The sequence below is a fragment of the Castanea sativa genome, chromosome 3 (assembly GCF_040712315.1).
Source record: "Castanea sativa cultivar Marrone di Chiusa Pesio chromosome 3, ASM4071231v1".
NCBI lineage: Eukaryota > Viridiplantae > Streptophyta > Magnoliopsida > Fagales > Fagaceae > Castanea > Castanea sativa.
Window position 1 is genome coordinate 26,526,721 of NC_134015.1, and position 23,297 is coordinate 26,550,017.

The window sequence follows — 23,297 nt, forward strand, 5'->3', positions numbered from 1 at the left end:
GAGAAAGATTCGACCTAGTGTTTGTGCTCGAGCTCAGTAAGTGAGCTTCGGCCTTAAAGGCTCAATTTGGGCTTAATCTAAAGAGAAGAAGAAATGATCAGTTTAGGCCAAGGTCAAATTTTTTCTCTCGGATTTCTTTAGGCTTCGTTCGGAAGTTTATAAAGGAATGGAATAGAATGGAAATGAATAGTCATAAAGTAATGGAATGTATTTAAGTAAGGGAAATGAATGAAATGAAATTAAGTAACCTTATTTGGATGTTTTGAAATAAATGAATGAAAATAAATAGAATGTAAATAATCTTGTTTGAGAGTAACATAGAAGGAAATGAATAGAATCATTTTATGACAATATTATTATTAGACCCTTATTTTAAAATAAAAAGCTAGATATATAGGGGTATTTTGGAAGTTTTAATAAAAAATTCATTAAATCTAATTTCATTCCCTCAAATTCCTCCCAATTTTAGGAGAAATTATTAAGTCCACCAGGAGGACTAGTTACGTGGTCCTCCTTGACTTTCTAACGGATAAAATTCTGTTATTCAATTAAATTTGACATTACTTGGTAATTTTTTATTTTTTATTCCTTACGCTGATTAGGAAACTCACTCACACATTTGCATATATAGATGGTTTTGTCTCATTGGTTGGGAGGACCACGTCATCGGTCCTCCCAATGGACTTAATAATTTCTCCAATTTTGGGAGAAATGAAAATTTAAGCTTTTAGGAATATAGAGAGGAATAAGTATTCTCTTCTACTCATTTCATTCCCTCCCACTTAAACTCTTAAATAAGAAAATAAACTTTATATTCCTTCCATTAAAACACCCAAACAAGGGAAGATAAAAATATTTTAAAATTATTTTTTTCATTCATTTCCATTACATTCTCTCCTCCCAAACGAGGGCTTAAGAAATTCCATGTGGATTTTTTTTCCACATCAGCTTTCCATCTCTTGGAACTCGAGTCTTAGTTCCTTTTGAGAACTTTTCCCTTAGACTTAAGATGCTACTGCTTAACTAATATATTTGCTTTTGGACTGCATAACAAAATTGTTAGCTAAAAAAAAAAAAAAAAAAACCTATTTTACACCCTTAAACACTACTTTATCCATTTTATCAACTCATTTAACAACTCACCCTACATCCCAGTTTTTATTTTTACATACAACCCAATAAAATAATATAAACTACCTATTAAAATAATAAAAAGTATTCTTCTCTTTTTTTCCTCCCACTATCTTTTTCTCTTCACACACAACCACAAGATTAAAAAAAAAAATTTCTTTACAACCTATGAATAGTAAGGTTACATTACTATTCATAGGTTGCAATTTTTTTAGGTATACAAACCCGGATGGAGTCAATTTTTGCTGTCTTGAGTTGTAAAATAGCAAGTGAGCAAATGCTAGTGCTCTTACTAATGCATTCTATCAATCAACCGTCACACACTCAATAGTTTCAAACACTTGTGTCTTTAATTGCCATTTATTATATGAACTTTGTAAAGCTTTTAGTAAATTCCTCAGTTATGCAAAAGAATAAAGAATCAGTTTTTATTTTTCCTAACAAAAAAAATTTATTTAATTTGGTTCATGAGATTAGAGAAGTACGAGGGAGAGAAAAAGGAAAACTTTTTTAACATATTCTTTTTCCTCTGTCCTCCCTCAATTTTTCAAGACCAAAAGAAAAGGAAAACCCAATTTAATGGAATGTGGCTTTTGTTGAATTCAATAAGAGAAATACCTTTCCATAGTCTGAAGACTGAAAGAAATATATAGTACCTTAACATAAAAAAGAAAGTATTGAAAAGAAGCAAGCAGTTTTCCACTTTTCCATTTATGATGTCTCAGATAATATTTACATCCCAATATTAATAATCCTCAATGTGCAAAAAGTCTCTAAAGCCTGACTTGCATCTTCTGCTTTGAAATCTGAGGCACTTTGGAAGCTTACTTGTGATACAAATCATACTCCCACAAATAATGATAGACACACTAATCACACTTAATAGACCCATATATGTGACGGACAAAGAGCAAGGAGGCAATAAAACCCACAGTCCCGAGCATGAGGAAGAAACCATAGCAGATGCAAGCCATGTATCCAAAGAAGAACGAGCTTTGCAAGAAACCATGCATATCAGTTCGTGCATAGTAATAATAAAAGCAGTAGCCAAAAATATACAAACCAGTTGAACCACCGCAAAGAAAGGACCTGACATAGATTGAAATACTCCAATCAGTCAACAAAACTAGCATTCAAAGTTCTCATTGAAGCTGATTAACAAATTCTCTAGATTGCCGAAAAACATTTTATGTGGAGCAGTTTCAGTTATAGAATAGGTAGTTACTAGATGAACCTATGATCCATAAATGCAACTGCAGAGATGAATAAAATAAGAAATAGGTTGACAACTGGAAGAATACTAGAATAACAATCAAGACAACACATTTTATCAACAAAAAAAAAAAAAAACAATCTAGACAACATCATATGGTTATACAGATGACCATTTAAAGTAGGCATTTCGTGACTTTTGCAGGTCTTAGTCTCACTTAGAGTATCAGTAGTCCTTGTAAAACTAATTACCAGTAATAATATAGTTACTGATCAATATAAATGGTGCAATAAAAGACTTCAGAAAATGAAAAAAGTAGAAAGGAATTACTAGTTATAAAATACACAGGGATAAGCACTGAGGGAATCAGTTGCAAGAGATCAGGGATTCTACAGAATCAACATTTTAGCACTAATAACATCTACTGGGATGAAATTTGTTTAGCAAATATATATAATAGCTAGGTAGAGTTAGAGAAGGAAAAGATTATATATCAAATGAGCTAATGAAAGAAACTGAGTACAACAAATGATGTCACAATTCAACCACTTATCTGTGCATGTCACAAAAAGTCAAACAAACATAGGATCAAGCTACTTGGTCTAGACCTAGGAAACATGAACATGAACACGACAACAAGGATATTCTTGAAAAATTAGTACACAAAACAGTGGAATACAACATTAATTAATTAATCAATATCTTTAGGCACTCATACAATTCCAAAACAAAAGGACTATAGTTATAATTAGGGTTCCTTGTAATAGCTTATATAGCCCAGTTCAACGTAGTACAGGCCCGATGTAGGACTCAACACACACTCACACAACACACACACAGACACACACTCGTACAATTTAATCCATTCCAAACATTCCAGTATCCCCCACTTATATCCTCAATGTCCTTTTCAGGACTTTCATTGCCCAACAATGCCCCTGAGCCACATGGTTACTAGGTTGGCTTTGATACCATTTTCTATAGCCACAAGGAAATGTTAGCTACATTATGATTAGGCTCATCGTAATCACTTTTTTAGCCTAGTTTGACCAAGTACACACCCAATGTAGGACTCAATGCACACCCACACAACACTCGTACATTCTACCAATCCAAGGTATCACAAGTCATTTAATATGAATTAGTTAAGTTATTATTAGGGCTCCGCTTATACAACCATGATCTACCGATTAAACATCCGATGTTGGAGTATAGTATTTGCTTATATAAGAGTATTAAACCCTTATACTAACTAACTAACATAGGATACCCTAATTCTAATTGACTCAGGAAATCCCAATTATTGAATTAAAAATAGAATCATCTCTAATAAAATAAATTACTAATAATCTAAAACACCTAATAAAAACCTAATTGAAAAATAATTATACATTTGGCGTGCAAAATAAAATAAAACTAAATTAAAATGAAGATCTCTTAGAACCTCCAGCATTAGTAAACTGTTAAATATTTGATTTCTTTAAACACCCAAAGATGGAAAAGAGAGGCATTGTGCAGAATAGGTTTTTGCTCAGAAATCCAAATTCCCATCCTCCACCCCCCCCCCCCCCCCAAAAAAAAAGAATAGAAACAAATAGCAATTGGCACAAAATTAAATTAAGTACGCGATGAAAGAATCAATTCCAAGGTATATTATGGCATTTACAAACAACTAATGTACATAGTGCAGAAGCTTAATTGGAAAGCTAATATTCATACACAACATAAAAAGTTTGGGGTGGGACAGGTTGAATCAAAACCAACAGTTTCTTTGAACCAACAGGCTTCGTTTTTTAAATCCAAACCCACCCTAAACCAGTTAAAGGCATCCAACCTTGCCCCGTTAAGGACAGACCAAAGCAGAGCTTTAAACAAACCTTCTTCATTGCCATCCCCTATTGTAGACATTCAACTTCTTATATTGGCTAGAACATAAACCCCATACTAAGAATATTTAGGCATACATATCAACGAAGTTTGATTTAAACTCCCAAATCTATTCATTGCACAGATCCAGGGAAAACAAAATGCCAATTCAGGTTACCAGCCAGAAGCTCTAGAGAGAAATATTTATAACTTCAAACAAGACCTTATGACTATTACAATGATCAAAATAATCACCCAAAAAATATAGTGAATCCCAAAACTGACCCTAGATATTGTTGGTTTTCAATGTAAATAACAACAACAAAACTTTAGTCTTAAAATTTTGGGGTCGGCTGGTTTTCAATGTACAGAAAAAAACCCTTTTATTCTCTCCCTATCATGAACAAATATTTACATTATGTCACAATCTTTTTTCCTTTTTTTCCTTCTTTATTTTCAAATTTCTATTCCTTTGTTGTTGTGTTTTTGGACAAATCTAAATTGGTACTTGTTTTAGCCTGGAAGATTTTGAAAGAAACTAGGCCCTTAGTATTGCTGGTTTCACATGTAAAAAATAATTCTGCATGCATCCATACCATTTATGATGTTCTGTTCAGACATGAGAGTGGAATATTATTTGAATTACGGTTCATTTTATGTTTAAGCGGTTTCCTGAAATCAAACATGTCCACAATAGACAGTGAAATCACAAATTTGTGACCTTTGCTATGTTTGTTTTGTATGTAGACTTGACTTACTTCTTCTACCCATATTCTGTAGTATATTGCCAATTATTCAATAACATGCTGATATTATTTGAATAAAGGTTTAATCTCTATCTAATTTTTATTCTTTATTTTATCCAAATTTGTATTTTAAGTTCAATGCAACAAGAAATGGTATTTTTCTTTTGAAGATTTATGAGAGAATCAATCACTTGAGTTTTCATTTATGTTGGATTTGGATTACTTTCGTGGTTAATGCAGACATAAATAATATATATGAGTTTTCATTTATGTATATGTATGCATTATTATTTTTATTTTTATTTTTTTGAGAAAAATGTATGCAAAAGTATTAATATGTGTATGTGTATGTATTAGTATATTAATAAATTACTGATTGTCCCCTCTAAAAAAGTCCTAACTCCATCCTTAAAATTTTTATTTAAAATTGTATAACAAAGTTGGAATGCAATTATTTTTTTCATCCGTATATAATTGATGTGCATAAAGCAAAAGAAAATAACAGAATATAAATTTAGCAAAGCTAGTAACTTCCAAGAATACACTCTTTCCATTCCAAGTGATGACATGATGATAATATATGAATAAAAGATCCCTTTATTTATTTGTTCTCTTAATGTATTAAGGGCATGTTTGATAGATTGTAATAAACGTTGTAATGTAATAGTTATTCTTATGGTTTAGTTATTCTTTAGTTTGGTTATGTTTTTATTATAGGGAATAGTCATTCCTTATGAATAGCTATTCTTCAAAATGAGGAATAACTATTCCTCTTTAAAATGTTGTATTAGCTATACCTTAGTAAGTGTAATAATTTCAAAACTTAATATATTTCCAAATAAACAAACTTTCCATATACATCTAAAAATTATAAAAAAAATCATAAAAAATAACACATATCTCTCTTAAATTTAAAAATAACTTAAGGAGATATAATTGCCCTAAAATAAATGTTAAGTTTCATTATAATATTATAACTCACAACCAAACTAATGAATGGGTTTAGTTATTACATTACAACACACTTTATTATTAATAATAAAGATTACAATTCCTATCATAATTCTCATTCAGTGTACCAAATATACTCTAAGTTTCAGTGTCACCAAGGTCATATGACAAGCAGCTAAATACCTTGAATTAGATTGTCTACTTGCAGTTTTGTACTTAGTATTTGATGTTAAAAAATTGAATCATGCATAATGTATCATGTGTGTGTGTGGGCCACCAAATATAAAACTCCCATTAAGTGCACCTTCAGAAATTTCAGTCATGTATTGTTTGGTGATTGTCTTTCAATCAATAATGCATGAACCTGTACATCAAAATGTATCGTGCTGAAACATCACAAGAATCATGCTTGAATTACAGACATGCAAGCATGTAGACTCATTTGAAGGTCAATGGGTGTCCATTCAAAAGTAAGTACCGCTTCATTTTAACATAAACATGTAGATTCATTCATTAATTAAAATCAACCGTACACATCAAAATCGTATAGGTTACACAAGCCTAATTGTCAATGCCATATTTTGACCCTCCTACACAAACTCTCAAGTCCACCAACTAAACAGGCCTAAACGAAATCAAAGGAAGAACATGCAGCTATACATACAATATAAGGACGATTATCAAGGCTGCCCCGGCCAACAGTAGAAGCACACCCATGTCCAGCCCAGAATCTAACCCAAAGTGAAGGAGGTAGCTGCACAATCATTGTATGTGAGGCCAACAAAGGTAAACATTACTCTCAACCACCTATATTGAATTCCCAGTTGGAAAGAAAAATCAAATTGCACTCTGCCCATACAGTATATGCGTGACAAAGGGTGACACAGGCCAACCAAAACAATTGAATAGTAAAATTGAAAGACAAGAAAATAAATGCATAGGAACCTAGGAGTCAACATCAAGGCTTGCTCAAAGTTAGCTCTAAGCAAGGAAAACCACAAGGAATCAACACCTCGGTTAGCTGTCAACATCAGACCAAAGAAACCAATGGGCTATTTTTTTCATTCATCAAAATTTTCTCCAAAAGGTGTACAATAGTTTGCTTATATAGGAACTAGACACTTAATCTTAGTTAGCATAGGCAACCCTAATTTCCTTATTACAAAAATATTCTTGCTTCTAGATATTAAAATACTAATAGAGTAATAAACTCTTAGGACCTAAAATATAAAAAACACAAGTGACTTACAAAAATAAAGAATACTAAATTAAAATAAAATATACTTGTGTCTCCCACATCACAAAGAAGGGAAAAAATAAAAATAACAAAAGTTCAAGCAATATTGTAAGAAAGAAAAGCATGGGCCGAGCATGCATTGTATGTGCGACCACCAAGGCTCCAAGCTGAATAGCCTCATTCATTTCATTCATTCAAAACTTCCAACAAGAAGCAACAAGCACTCCTCAACGCCCCAAATTAGTTCCAATACCCTCAAGGAGTTTCAAAAAAAGTTCCTAGGATTTAGAAAAGCAGATTCAGGAGGGAGATCCTTGAAGCACCTGGCTCATTTGGGAAGGTAACTTGGAGTTAGAAAGCCCATCTCCTTAAGATTTAAGTGAGCCCAACTATATAGAACACAAACCTAAGGTACCCACACTATCTCTTTTATCAAAAAACACATAAAAGACCATAGGCCCACTATTATCTTGGACCCTGATATGCTTAGGGCTCTCATAAAAAACAAAACAAGATAGAGAATGATATCACTAAGACTAGGCTATACAAAGGCCAGAGCGATTGAAGCCACCATTTATTCTTCCTCATTATTTAATTAACTAGACATTTCCAAGATACAAGGAATGACAAAAGAAAAGTTATTGTTGTTAGATGATTGCCATGGGGTGCTCAACACCTTCCCCATGCACAACTGCACAAGCGCATATCTAATTCTATTTCAATGATTCACAATCATTTATTAAATAAATGACTATATTATAAAAATGTTTGCGTACCTCCACCACCATTGATGATCTTCAGCAGCAAGCTGAAAGTAAGTCAAAGCCACAGTAACCAAAGCAGTGGCAATCAGAAGAATAATGAAGACGACAAATAGGATGATGTATATTGTGTAGACCCTATGACCCCAGACGCTAGCAAATATGTAGTAAAGCTCAGTGTACACAACAGCAAAAGGTAGAATACCAGCCAATGCCATCTGAGGAAGAACACCCCTATACCAGCGGAGTGGTGGAATATCTCTTGGGCACTTTGTGGTGTGGCAAGGAGCTTGAAATTCAGTTTGGCTATTTTTGCCTACAATCCCACCCAAAACGAGCAATGGAAATGCAACAAATGTCAACAGCAGGACTAACACCAGGATGGTGCCAAAGGGAAGAGCTGCATTAGCTTTGTAAGAAATTGCAACAGTTTGAAGTAAGCAAAATGTGAAAAGCAGAGGACCAGAAAAAAGGCATCCTGCAAACAACAGATTCCTCACCTGCCACATCAAAATTTGAGAAAAACTAATCAGTTCACCTGGTTATACTCTAAGAGGCACAAGTATCAAAGCCAATTCTGTAAGAAATAATCTATCAGTACAGACCCAATCCGTTCCTTCTAGTTGATGATAAAAAGTGGTTGATGAGTATCCTGCAATACCAGAAGTAATTGCATATATGAAGACCAAAGCCATCAAGAGATTTCCCCGGTTATACGGATAAAATACACCAACTAGTCCCAGTATCATAATTAGGATGGTACTGGAAATGCAAACAAAAAAAAGTTACAAAAAATCATCAGAATGTACTCATCTGTAATTACTGGTTCTAGACAAGACAGTCTAACTAAAAGACTTACAGAATAAACAACTGAGTGCCAGAACCAAGGACTGCGGCAATCAAAGACCTGTGATTTGGGTACCGAAACACATCACCAAGAATATACTTCCACCCCTTCTCCTCTTGGTCATCAGTTAATACTTCATTGTATGTATATCTTTCAGGAAATTAAGTAAATAAAATGAATAAAAGCAATGAAAAAGAAAAATCATTCAAAATTGGTATGAATATTTATGCATTCATGCATACTTACTCCATAAAATCCTTCTTAAGGACTCGCATGTAAAATGTTACAAAGCAACCAGTTAGGATGAGAACTGTAATACATGAATTCATTATTGCAGACCAATGGATATCTAAGTGATGTGGTAGGAAAGCAGACTGCAAATACTTTTCCATTCTTTTCTCAAATGGAATCTTTGTTTCCTTCCAATTCACGTTGTAGATGAACTCCACAAGCAACTCCCTATCCTCAGTAAGGTCCACAACACGCGTATTGTCCATACGGGCAGAGACCTCAATCACACGGTCCTTATTGAAAAAAATATCAAAGTGAATGTGCATGAAAAGAAAAAATCTATCATTTGGCACAGCTGTGCCTAGTTTGTCAATCTTTCCAAGGAATCCCCAGATTGGCAGGTCATCATAATACATTTGGAAGTAATAATCCCTTTTGATTGCAGTTCGGAACTGAATAACCTCTTCCCTTGTCAAGTTCTTTCTACAAGCAACTTGAAAATCTTTATCTATCCGGAATTCAAGTTTATATGGAGCATTGACAAGACGATCTCCATTCAATACCTCTCCCAGAGTTTCCTTCTTCTCCTTTACATAATCTGCCAATGTGATTAATTGAATAATAGAGGGGAAAAGTATAAAAATGAGTTGTAAAAACATAGATCTATGACCATAAGACATAAGTGAAGATGAAAACCTGGTGAGCAGAAGGGAAGATCGAAGTAGCAGTAAGTTTCACTGTATTTGAAAAGGACAAAAGAAGAAATAAAAAATATACCTTGCACTCCTAGTTTATCGTAAGAAGCCCTCTACATCTTAGATATACACAAACAAATAGTATAGAAATTAAAGATTTAATAAAAATCCAGTTGCTAAACAAAATATTTTACAATTTGTGCATGATAATTTATCAACTACCTCAAGTTGTGTCGAAGTCTAATATCAAATTGTTATATGCTTCTAAATATATGATTCACACCATATTTTTTATCTTTGAAAGAAAGCATGCCAAATTTGAGGCAATATAGAGAGTCAAAATGCGCACACAAGTGTGTGTGCACAAACTACCCACCCACCCCCACACAAACATATGTAAGGGTAAATTCTTGTAAAAACAAAGAGATCTAGAATTTTAGTATTGATACATAAATTTTTTCTTACACCAATACTCACAAATATATAACAAAAGCAAAGCTCCAAGTAATCTTAACCATAGAAGTCCAAAACAGGAATCCTCCATTTGAAAACATTGACAGAAAACAGGAAATTCAAAAACAGAAACCTTTTTTTTTTTTTTATAAGTAAGAAAGATATATATTCAAAAACTGCTAAATGCAAAGTAGCACAAAGCATATCAGACAATACAAAAAGAGAGAAAAAAGCAAAAATAAAAAAGAAACACTAAGAGTAAAATGACATCATATTTAACACAGTCAATACTAAAGATCAACTTATGGGCAAATTTAGACTCTACCTGGGATTGGAAAATGGCCCAACCTTGTTGGCGTAGAGAGGAACAAGATCTCCAGCTTTGTAGCGATGATCAATTGCATCTGACATCACTTGACTCCCACAACACATTACAAATATGGCAGAAAGAATTATTGCCACAAGTTTCCCCATTCTTCTCTTATGGCAACAAGAAAGAAAGTCCTAAAATCATATGAAAATGACTTGCTGTCAAAGGAAACATATGAAGATAAAGTACAATTTATACAGCGTGACCATGTAAGCAATATAGACACCTATGGTTACATTCTGCTTGAACTTGTAATCTTAAGTATGTGAAGTCCTACGGCTTTAAGAATTCAAGATTTGTTTTCCATACTTTTGGTCTTTCAAATAGTATTTCATCAAACTGGAGAAAATGGTGGTTCGGTGAAGGTATATTTGGGGTGTGGTCGAGTTGACCATGGTTCAATTGCTGGAGTTTAAGGCAGAAACGACAAGAACAGTGAAGCCTTAAAAAAAAAAAAAAAAAAAAAGGAAAGTAAGGACAGTGAAGCCAGTATCTTAAGATGAATGTGATCCAAAGTGGAGGTAGAGGAAGTGCAAACAATAGCAGAAATATGTTGGTGTTAGTATTGGTGGCAATGGCAGACAAACAATGGTGATGAAGGCGATAGTGTCAAAGATGGTGAAAACGATAATTGGAGGGCAGTGGAAACAAGGAGAGGCTGCAGCAGTGGATACATGATGGCAGAAGAGGTGGCAACTTTACAACTGTAGAGGCTGGAAGGATGGAAAAATGTAAAAGTACCAATATGTATAAAATGTTTATGGTAAACTTTATGGTGGTAGGAGGAAAACTCTGTTTTCAAACTCGTGAAAAGTATTTTCAGATACCAGTTATAGCTAGTGTAAATCTTTCTATTAAGGAATTATATGCTCCCAGAATCAAAAGTCCAATACTAATAACCAAGAATTCAATTACAACCCAAGTTATCAAAATTCCCAACCTGACGCCAACAATTTTCTTTTTTAATAGTAACTTGCACATGGATCTTGAATGCACAACCTCACCCTCCACTTAACAATTGAAGTTGAGCCCTGAAGCCTGAAGGTCTATATCCTCTTTCACTCTTCAAGAACCAACCTCTTCCAAAGGTGCGTCTAACATATTAATATTTTGCATAAAGGACTAAAGATCTCTTAACAATTAGGACCACTTACATAAAAGTCCACTGGTCCATCTGGATTGAGGGAGAGGAAGAGAGAGTAGAATTGGCCCAAAATTTGCCTATTTTCAGCCAACTCTACTCCCCCTTCCTTCCCCCTCAATTCAAACGGGCCCTTAGTGGATCTAGATGAGATGATTGGTGGGCAGCCCTCTCCCCAATTTTTTTTTTTTTTGGAGAGATTGATTCCTAGTCTCAAACCCACAACATGTCACTTTGAGTGGAAGGCACTTGCCATTACACCAAGGCCCAACATCTAATCTGGACCATTTACATGATGATCTGATTATCAAATGACAACAAACTGAGGCCTACATTACTAGGACCACTTACCTGATGATATTAGTATCAAATGGTAACAAGCAGATGCATAAAATTTCCCACTATGTTCAATTCATCAATGACCTAAGTTCAACCAATTACTGGAGCCACCTGCACAGAAATTAGTCATGTTCCACAAGTCATATCCTGTTAGATCCAGCCAGTAATTTCAAGCATTGGTTCCACAAAGAAAGAGCACATTGTACCAAAATTCAAATACACAAAAACAGAGGCCAATCGCACCCAAATTCAAAAACAAGTTTATCAAACTTCAACATACAGCAGCACAAATTATCTAATAATTTCCAACTAGACCCTGCAATTGAAACACTTCATCACAAACTAAAACCATGGTGTGCACAAATAAATAAATATATATATATATAAACAAATTCACATAAACCATTGCCAAAAAGTCAAAACACAGAGTACTTGCAAAAGAAAACGTAATACACAAACACACAACCAACAATTCCTCAGTTCAATTAAGCAATAAAATCCATGGCCTTTGTTCTGTTACTGAGAAAATTTGAAGAAATGGAAGGAAGCCATTTTTTGTTTTTTCCATCTTTAAAGATGTCATTCATCAAAACTTGAGATTAGGGAAACCCACGAAACTACAAGTCCTGGTGGCAATTCTTAGATTGTTATGTGCATAATGCAAAATAAGAGAAATGAAATGAAGTATAAATGACCTTGAAAGTGTTTCGTTTTCTTCTTGTTTTAGACAAATGAAGTTGATGAAGCTGTTCCTTGTAGTTGGAAGATCATCATAAAGCTGAAAACATTGAATGTGTGTTTTGTTTTGTAGTCTACATGGTTTATTGTATGACTGGCTTCCGGAGAGTCAACTGGTTCTTCCGTAAGAGAAAAATTAAAGTCTCTGCACACTTCGGCACTAAAAACGGAGAAAATAGTAAAATAACCCTCAATTCCCAACTATATAGTTAGCAGGCCCGGTTCCGAAACTATATCATGAACTAACATCTCGATTTTCAGAGGCTCGATTTTAGGCCAAAAAATCGAGTCTTTAGGACTCGGTTTTTGAGTTAAACCGAGTCTGATGTGGCGTTTTTGCCAGGTGGCCTCCACCTGGAAATCGAGTCTATAAGGCTCGATTTTTAAACCGAGTATTAAAGACTCGATTCTTGCCACGTAAACGCCACTTAGATCTCGAGTATTAAAGACTCGGTTTCCTGAAATGGAAACCGAGTCTCATAAACTCGATTTTCAGGGTGGGCTCTTTCCCCAGCGTTGGGTCCCATCTGTCACTTCCATGTAGGTCTGGTCTGAAACTGGTCTTGAGTCTTCAGTAGTCTGGTCTGACTGGTGTTGAATGAAATAGTTAGTCCAACCTGTGAACTTTCAGAAAAAGAAGGCACGTGAATTTTCAGAAAAAGAAGGCACTTCACGTGAATTTTAAGAAGGCACTTCACGTGAATTTTCAGAAAAAGGCGGGAGTGGTGTATTACTTAGATCTCGAGTATTAAAGACTCGGTTTCCTGAAATGGAAACCGATTCTCATAAACTCGATTTTCAGGATGGGGTCTTTCCGTAGCGTTGGGTTTCTTAGATCTCGAGTATTAAAGACTCGGTTTCCTGAAATGGAAACCGAGTCTCATAAACTCGATTTTCAGGGTGGGCAAGTTTCCCCAGCGTTGGGTCCCATCTGTCACTTCCATGCAGGTCTGGTCTGAAACTGGTCTTGAGTCTTCAGTAGTCTGGTCTGACTGGTGTTTTGAATGAAATAATTAGTTGAATGAAATAGTTAGTCCAACCTTCACGTGAATTTTCAGAAAAAGAAGGCACGTGAATTTTCAGAAAAAGAAGGCATGCGTGTATTTCTTCAGAAAATAGGTCTCCTAGGTCTCTCAGGAATCTTAAAAAAAAAACTGTATAGGAAAAGCAAATATTGCTCCTCTCTCACACATTCAGTAAAACCATCTCATCATATGCATTCAGCAAACATTGCTCCTCTCTCAACTCTCACACAAACATTGCTCCTCTCTTCACTCTCATACATTCCTAGTAGCATATTTGCACATCCTCATGTCAGGTAACGTTCTCCTCACTCTTACCTATATATATATATATATATATATATATATATATATATATATATATATATATATATATATATATATATATTTACATATTTACATACATATATATATTTATATTTATATATATATATATTTACATATTTACATACATATATATATTTATATTTATATATATATATTTACATATTTACATACATATATATATTTATATTTATATATATATATATATATATATTTACATATTTACATACATATATATATTTATATTTATATATATATATATTTATATTTATATTTATATAAATATATATATATATATATATATCTATTTTAGAAAGTGAGGAGAAAGATATATATATATATATATATATATATATATATATATATATATATATTATTCATGACCTAGGAAGTCTTTTTGGTAGCTTTCGGTGAATTTATCTGCTTCCTTTTCTCCATAATTTGTATTAAATTTGAGTTTGTATATCACATATGGTATATTTAACTGTATATTAATGCCTTGATTTTGAAATTAGATGATATGTCTAATTTTGATTGCTCATGATCAAATTGCACTCATTCATTTGCACATCGTCATGACTTTTGTTGTTTGGTTTGATATTTTTATTTTTATTTTTATTTTTATTTTTGTTAGAACTGAGTCGAAATTTTGTAATGGGGGTGAGTTTTGTCTTTAATTTTTTTATTTGTTTGAGTACGAAATGATAACGATTGAGTGTGTCTGTATGTGACGTGGGGTGAGTATATGCAATTGTGGGGTGAGAAGTTGTAATTTTTGTACTTTGAGTAGATATTCAAGGTTTTCTAATTGATGTTAAATAAAAGAGATAAAATATGTCACTAACATATTATACTTTACTCTCTAATAGGTTCACAATCTCTGAAGAATATTGATATAAATGTATACTATGGTGGACCCCTTGACAATCCTGGAGAGATTGACGGATTCCCATTTAGAGGGCCGGGTATTGAATGCTACTACATGATGATACGTCGTAAGTTGAAGACGTTGGATGATTTGAAGAGCAAAATAATGCACTCATTGAGTTTGAACCCTGCTTGGTATGACATCAAGATTATTTATCGTTACCCACAAGAAGTCCTTCATGAACGGATAAATTACGGGTATATGGCGATCAAAGAAGACAAACATGTAAAGATGATGTTTAATAGGATCCAAAAAATGCCCCAAGTAAATGCTGCTGAGTTGTACGTAAGTTCGGAGCCGCTTGTTGACATAAATACTGAGGTGGTGCAAGAAACAACTACGGCTTTACAATTTACAGCCCTAGATGATGGATGTACTACAATGGGAGGGTATACAATGGGAGGTTATACGCTCCCATCTCAAGATCATGTTGCCAATACTGGTGAACCCCTCCATCCTCAAGAGACACATTTAGAGGAGGAAGACGAAGATGAAGATCATGCCGCGAATGATGGTGAAAATATTGATGACGTGGATGAATACGAAGAGAGGATTGAGCGAGGCGACTTTGAGAACGATATGGATGACCATGAAGTTGTTCCCAATTTTGAAGAGGAAAATATGGAGTACCATGATGAAGGTGATGCAGATGATAATATTGGCATCCAGCATGATACAAATACGACTACTGCCTACAGACCTCCTGCCGACTCATTTTACGCAAATACTTGGGAAAATATGGTTGATCCTTCACGTCTTCAGATACCATATGTTTCTACTTGGGAAGATGGGATGCATTTTCATAAAGGGTTGACTTTTGCAAATAAAGAGGCGGTGAAGCGTGCATTAATAATATACGCAGCAAATGATAATAGAAATTTTATAATCCGGAGGTCGACCAAAACTAAATTGTGTGCTGCATGCGTTGACGACAACTGCAAGTGGTACGTTGGGGCATTCATGAAGGTTAAACTTAATGGTCTATGGATGGTCACGTCTTATGTGGGTCCACACACTTGTATTCCCTTTGGCCTGCGAAGAGACGGTAAAATGATGGATTCTAATTTTGTTGCATCAGAAATTGTGGGAAAATTGCGACAAAATCACACTGCTCGTATACAAGATCTCGGGACATCATGCATACTAAGTATAAACATGAGCTTTCTTACTATAAAGTATGGGACGCAAAACAAAAGGCAATTGCTAAGATATTTGGGGATTGGGAGGAGTCTTACCAAAGGTTGCGAAAGTTGTTGTTGGCATACTTGGATCGGGATTCGGGTACCCGCACAACTATCACACCATACCTAGGCCATACGAGAATTCTGCGTTACTACGTTATGTATATTGGGCATTTGCTCCATGCATTGCTGCATTCCAATATTGTAGGCCGAGTGATCGGTATTGATGGGACTCATTTGTATGGTAAATACAAAGGGGTTTTGATGATTGCAATGGCAACCGATGCCAACCAAAAGGTTTTGCCTCTTGCCTTTCTTTGTTGTGGACAAGGAGTCAGAGGCTAGTTGGGGGTGGTTTTTAGAGTGTCTCAGGGGTTCGATTGAGCATGTTACACCTGCCAATGGCATTTGCATTATTTCTGACCGACATAAAGGTATCAAAAACGCCATTCGACAGTGGCCTAGAGGGAGGGACGGAACGAACGGGTATATCACCTATATTGCCTTCGACATGTTGCTAGCAACTTCAACATACGCTTTGATGACCCGATTCTAAAGGCATTGGCCTTGAAAGCTGGATATGCGACCCAAGAAGCTAAATTTGAATCCATAATGCAAATCATTAAGGAGGCCGAGATTAATTTACTGAGGGGTGTAGACCCTACTAGTCGCCATGTTGCACGTTGTATGCCATATACATATTTAACCAGTGAGGATCTGGACAAATGGACTCAGTCACATGATGGTGGAAGACGTTACGGGGCAATGACAACCAATATCTCTGAGTGCTTTAATGGGGTACTGAAAGGTGCCCGCGGTTTGCCCATTGCGGCAATGGTGGAATTTACTTGGTCCAAACTTGTTGCATATTTCCACGATCGACATAAAAAAATTGCGGAAGATCTCTCTCGAGGTAAGGTGTGGAGTGATTATGCAATGGAGATCTATAACAAAAATGCGCAGAAAACTGCAGGTCACACTGTGAGGAATTTTAATCATGAAACTGGTGTATATCAAGTGCTTACCCCGTACAACGACCATAGAGGTGGAGGGGGAAACCACAGTCATGAAGTACACGTATTTGGTAGAATATGTGGTTGCAGAAAGTGGCAAAGCTTGAAGATCCCTTGTTCACACGCAATTAAAGTTCTCCAAAGTCTGCACCTTGATGCGACCAGCTATATTGACCCATGTTATAGTTTGAACAACGCCATTCACACATATTCACATAATTTTGTGGTGCCAAAGTCAGAGTCATTGTGGAGGGACGTTCGCGGACCACGATGGGTGCCTGACCCACAGCTGTTGCGGGCCAAAGGTCGTCCTGTGGCCTCAAGAATAAGGAATGAAATGGATGGGGTACGACGAGAACGGGGAAGCCGGAGGGAAGATCCGAACTTGAGGGAGATTCAACCGAGGCAGCGATGTGGAGTGTGTCATCAAGAGGGGCATAACCGTAGAAGCTGTCCCAATTCTCGTGGGGCTTCGACAAGTGGTAGTGCTACAAACTAGGCAAGTGCTCTCACTGTTTTTATATAATATGCTATGAATTTCATTTGGTTTTTGTTCTTCGCATTTGGAAACTAACGATTGTATTTTCATGTTTGTCAGGCGAGCGAAGACCCGATTGAAGTTTTGGCAATGTACGTGGGACTTGTCGTTATCTTCTGTATATGCATGTGCTGAATGTTGTGGTTATGTACAAGTGTTTTTTTTTCTTTGTTGAATGTTGTTGCCGAATGTAGACTATGTTAATTTTAGTTAGTTGTTATTTTCTATATTTTGTTTATTGTTGAATGTTGTTGTAATTGAACTATTTGCTATCCATTGTGCTTGTCACATTAGTTGCGTTGTGCAGCTTTTCCCTAGCCAGCAATGAATAGTAACTGTTTGAATCCGGTTGTTTGTTTTTGATGTACTACTCCCTTTGATTGGTTGTATCTAGTTGTTTATTGCTGTAGGGGAAGGGAAAAAACTAAATCTTGTTTACTGCTGCAGTAGTTGCAACCAAAAAAAAAAAATCCCAATGGAAATCGAGTCTTTGGAACTCGATTTCCTTTGATATTTTAGAAAATCTAAAAACTGGGTAACTAATGTAAATCGAGGCTTTTAAACTCGATTTTTAAAGGCGCCATTTAAGGCGGCTTTTCAGTGTAAATCGAGGGTTTTAAACTTGATTTTATATATGTAAATCGATTCTTTTAAACTCGATTTTTAACGGGGCCAATTCCTAGAATTTTGTTGCCATTTACCATTAGATATCTAACATTTTCGTTAGTTGTCACATTTTCCAACTAGTGTTTCCTCTCATCACATAACTTCAACAAGAAGGGAGAAGCAGGGAACATAACAATTTACTGTTCCTCCCTGCTCCCACAATGGATGTCAAAATATATTGGTCCAAGATACAGTGAACTCTCTTATTTGTATGCTTAATAGGGACATTTCCCAGACAGAGAGGTCAGATAGTGAAGATGTCAGTGGATTGGTCGAAGAATGGCCTTCTAAGAAAGACATAGGCCATATGTTTGAGTTTATAGCATGTTATGTTGCATGTGAAAGAGCTAATGTCTCAAAAAGTGTCCTGAGTCAGATTTTAGAATACTTGACATCACAAAATAATTTTCCAACTAGTGTTTCCTCTCATCACATAACTTCAACAAGAAGGGAGAAGCAGGGAACATAACAATTTACTGTTCCTCCCTGCTCCCACAATGGATGTCAAAATATATTGGTCCAAGATACAGTGAACTCTCTTATTTGTATGCTTAATAGGGACATTTCCCAGACAGAGAGGTCAGATAGTGAAGATGTCAGTGGATTGGTCGAAGAATGGCCTTCTAAGAAAGACATAGGCCATATGTTTGAGTTTATAGCATGTTATGTTGCATGTGAAAGAGCTAATGTCTCAAAAAGTGTCCTGAGTCAGATTTTAGAATACTTGACATCACAAAATAATTTTCCAACTAGTGTTTCCTCTCATCACATAACTTCAACTAGTGTTTCATCTAAATGATCTAAAAAGATTTCAACCATGAATTTAAAATATGGGATAAATATTGCCACCAATCATTTCAAATCAATTGTTGTCAAATAGGGAAGTTTATTGATATGCTAAGGTTAAAAATTGTATCTTATTTAAAATTTACAAGAAAAAGAAAAAGGAAAAAGAAAAAGAAAAAAAAGAAACAAAAGCAGAGAGTTAAGGCGTGACGTGTAGGAAATTATTTGATTTGAGAAAAAAAGCTTGGTGGTTTAGTTGTTTCAAATGTTAGATCTGTTCAGTGGGGCTCATGGAACCTTTGGAAGTGGAATGCCAAAGGATGATCAGAGTCTTTGATGACAATGGAGATGGACGAATTGATTTCAAAGAATTTGTCAAAGAATTTAAATAATGACATTCAGTATTACTTTAGAAAAGCGAGTTTTACTCACGGAATATTGAGTTTAGACCATAATTTTCACCAAGCACTTATAATTCTTGCAAACACTAATACAAGTACATCTTTTCATAACATACCAACAACGAACAATAGGATCATTTGCCCTCACGATCAACAACAGATCAGTCTGCACAAAACGTGTAGACATCAACAACAACGTTGAATGTTCGTAGGTAGAAATTTTTGGAAGTCATCATTGCTTGAATCTGAGAAGTCTGAAATGTCACTTTCATCATCTAACGCAGTAATTTCATTAATAGACTTCATGGCTCGCTCTTGCGCCTTCCCCTTTAGATGCTTCCTAGCTTTTTGGACTGCATGAAAACGGTCTAACCGCCTTTGCATTTGATTGTTCTCTTGTTCAAGGCGAGCAAGTATGTTGGCGAGCTCATCTCTAGGTAACTCGGCGAGCGTGCCTTAGGAACTCGTAACCCGTGCCATCGACAATACACCTCCAACTCACACCTCTTCTCGTATAGGGTTGACCATGGTGGTTCTGCTACGGTGAACTCCATTGCGGTGGTATCTCGTACTTAGTTTTGTAGGTTTGCCGACCATGATGTGGCCAACGCTTCCAAGACTCTCGTACGTGTATATTGGCATATTAACGAAATCTCTCTTCTTTCCAACCCATTTCCCTCCATAGTGGTCTCGTGTATGTTTGTAGTTGTTGATCTGCGGAACTTGTGATAATTCATTTGTTGAAGTAGATTGAAACTTGTTTCTACGTGTACGAGATGATGTTGAGGCATTGCGACTCATAGCTTACTCAACCTACAAAGTTAGTGGTGTAGGAATAAGAAAAGAATTGTGGTACATTTATAACCTCATTCCACCGTGTATTCAATAATAAAATTTAACATATTCGGGCTTGTCATGTCAATACAGTGGAAAACCACGATACGAATTTTTTGTTCAAATGTTCCCAATGTCATAGTGAGATTCTCTTATTCGGCGTAGTTGCAGTGTCTTGCTATGACTATTCAGTGAACAGTATTCATGTGAAGAGTATTTAGCATGCTTGTGTTTCATCTGACATGAACTTGACAAGACAATACCGAGTTGTGTTAAATGCATCATAAACTTTTCAGGGGTCTTCTGCATCCTTGAAAACAGTGCATTGCAAAATGATGCAGATCTGTGTATTGACGTGAGTGTGAATGATATGACTAGATAGGGTTCAACAGTGCCGAGCTATTGAGCAGCATATGTAGCACTATGAATATCAGTGTAGCAATGGTGGACAGCTGACCCCCAAACTCGAGAATTTGTTTTAATAAATTTAGATTTTGAATAAGGGCTCTCAACCTAAACATGTTGTCTCCAATTATATATGTAAGTACACAAAGATGGATCTTCCTGACCAAAATGGAACAAAGTGGACTGAATGGACCAAATCAGACCAAATCAGACCAAATCAGACCAAATCAGACCAAATCAGACCAAATTAGACCAAATCAGACCAAATCAGACCAAATCAGACCAAATCAGACCGAATGAGACCAAATTAGACCAAATCAGACCAAATCAGACCAAATGAGACCAAATCAGACCAAATCATACCAAATCAGACCGAATGAGACCAAATTAGACCAAATCAGACCAAATCAGACCAAATCAGACCGAATGAGACCAAATCAGACCAAATCAGACCGAATGAGACCAAATCAGACCAAATCAGACCAAATCAGACCAAATCAGACCAAATCAGACCAAATCAGACCGAATTAGACCAAATTAGACCAAATCAGACCAAATCAGACCAAATCAGACCAAATTAGACCAAATTAGACCAAATCAGACCAAATCAGACCAAATCGACCAAATCAGACCAAATCAGACCAAATCGACCAAATCAGACCGAATGAGACCAAATTAGACCAAATCGACCGAATGAGACCAAATCGACCAAATCGACCAAATCGACCGAATGAGACCAAATTAGACCAAATCGGACCAAATCGACCAAATCGACCAAATCAGACTAAATCGACCAAATCGACCAAGTTCTATAATTAACAATATTGATAAATTAACTAAGTTATGTTAACTATCTACAAAATAAATGGTAAAACTCTGACACCCACACCCATAGACAACATACCCAACTACAATGACAATCAAATTATGCAAACCCTTACCTTAGATATGAATTTGCTGAGAGGGAAGAGCAGTGAGAGTGGACAATGTGGTTTTGTGAGAGTGAGTGGTGTGAGAGAGTTATGGTGTGAGAGAGTTATGGGTGACTGAGAGTTAGTGAGGGTGAGTGAGTGAGAGTTAGTGAGGGCCGAGAGCTCGTTTTAGGTTTTCTCTGTGTGTTACCGAGGGTGTGAGTTTCGTGAGAGTTAATGCCACGGCCGAGGGTTAAATACCGCCGTAGCCGCAACCAAAAAAAAAAAAAAACAAAATCCCAGTAGAAATCGAGTCTTTGGAACTCGATTTCCACAATATTTTTGAGAATCCCACTGAAGAAAAAATCGAGCATTTTAAACTCGATTTCCACTATATTTTTGAAGCAAAAATCGAGCCTTTTAAACTTGATTTTCATAGAAAAGTATTGAAAAGGAAATTGAGTTTAAAAGCAAAAATCGATTTACACTGGCTTATGTTTTTTCTCATTGTGCGAAAAGGAATTATTATTATTTTTTTCCAAATTCAATAACTAATTCCCAAACACTATCAAATAACAAAAATTAAGGTAATCTTTAATGTTTAATTCCAACTTCTGCAATTAAATAGTTAAGTTTCTTTATATCATAGGCACGCTACTGGCCTTATATACATGGCTTATTATCAACAGAAGAATTTAGATTTTTGTATACATAAAATTATGCATATATTATTTGGAACTCAAGAAGTTACAACATAAATAGCATAGGTATCTGAAAATTGTATCCATCATTTATTTGGAGACTCTTGCACCAATACAACAACAACATCACAGGTTATTAATTTGGTACACCAATACATTTTATGATAGGAAAAAGAAAAAAGAGAGCATAAATCTTTGAAGATGCCTCAAGACAGTTAACCACGAAATCAACGCCATATGTTGAAAGTTGTGCAAGTGTCCAGCGACCATATGTCCATAAACTCACATCATAACCCACACCGCTAGATAAAATCAAACATTGGGAAGAAATGTTGCTGATTTTGTCATCTTTTGGAGGTTCATATGCCGGCCGGTTTTCAAGTTCTGCTTCAGCAGCAACGAGATTGTCTTGAGCTTAATGATTCTTTCTTGACGACATTCTTCTTGCTCCTCAAGTCTTCCATTTCTTTATATTTTTCCCTCGTACTTGCACCCCCTATAGAAAATGTAAATGAACCTCCAAACCTAAGAATAAATACAATCGTGTGAGAAGAAACGTACAGCTTCTGTGAAAGATCACCAAGTATCTTTACGCAGCAAAATTTATAGCTGACTCGTCAAAAGTTATAAGATAGAACACTTACTTTAGCATACATTGTCCGCAATTTCACGAGTGAAGGTAAAATCAAGCGAAGACATAACCAAAATTCAGTTGTAATAATGTACCTGATTACAATTTTGATAATCGTCTTAACATGAGGAAGAAGGTGAAGACATAACCAAAATAGAACAGTTGTAAGTCTAAGACGAAGAGAAACTCACATTAACACCCGCTGAAGACAAATTTTTTGTCATCTCCTCTCCAAAC

The 23,297-nt window shown here is 35.5% G+C and overlaps 1 protein-coding gene across 4 annotated transcripts; it reads right to left on the reverse strand.

Annotated features, from left to right (window-relative positions):
* Positions 1 to 1,808: 1,808 nt before the first annotated feature.
* LOC142627789 (transmembrane 9 superfamily member 2-like) lies at positions 1,809 to 12,846 on the reverse strand. 4 transcript variants are annotated; one of them, XM_075801691.1, is made up of 9 exons: positions 12,677 to 12,844; positions 11,994 to 12,092; positions 10,480 to 10,635; positions 9,680 to 9,720; positions 8,999 to 9,581; positions 8,765 to 8,902; positions 8,511 to 8,667; positions 7,921 to 8,405; positions 1,809 to 2,220 (listed from the first exon to the last, which is right to left on the reverse strand). In XM_075801691.1, the coding sequence occupies exons 3-9, from the start codon at positions 10,533 to 10,535 to the stop codon at positions 2,001 to 2,003; spliced, it is 1,680 nt and encodes a 559-aa protein (XP_075657806.1). In that variant the 5' UTR covers positions 10,536 to 10,635; positions 11,994 to 12,092; positions 12,677 to 12,844; the 3' UTR covers positions 1,809 to 2,000. The 4 variants fall into 4 exon arrangements, with proteins under 4 accessions (XP_075657806.1, XP_075657805.1, XP_075657807.1 ...); XM_075801690.1 differs by having other exon boundaries at positions 10,457 to 10,635; XM_075801693.1 differs by lacking the exon at positions 1,809 to 2,220 and adding an exon at positions 5,049 to 6,661 and having other exon boundaries at positions 10,457 to 10,635; positions 12,677 to 12,846.
* Between the last annotated feature and the right edge of the window lie 10,451 nt (positions 12,847 to 23,297).

Coding starts and splice junctions, on each gene's coding strand:
- LOC142627789 (XM_075801690.1), bottom strand. CDS start 10,605: ATGGGGAAACTTGTGGCAATAATTCTTTCTGCCATATTTGTAATGTGT. Junction 9,721..10,456: donor GGGCCATTTTCCAATCCCAG/GTAGAGTCTAAA, acceptor TTTCAAATACAG/TGAAACTTACTGCTACTTCG. Junction 8,903..8,998: donor CTTAAGAAGGATTTTATGGA/GTAAGTATGCAT, acceptor ATTTCCTGAAAG/ATATACATACAATGAAGTAT.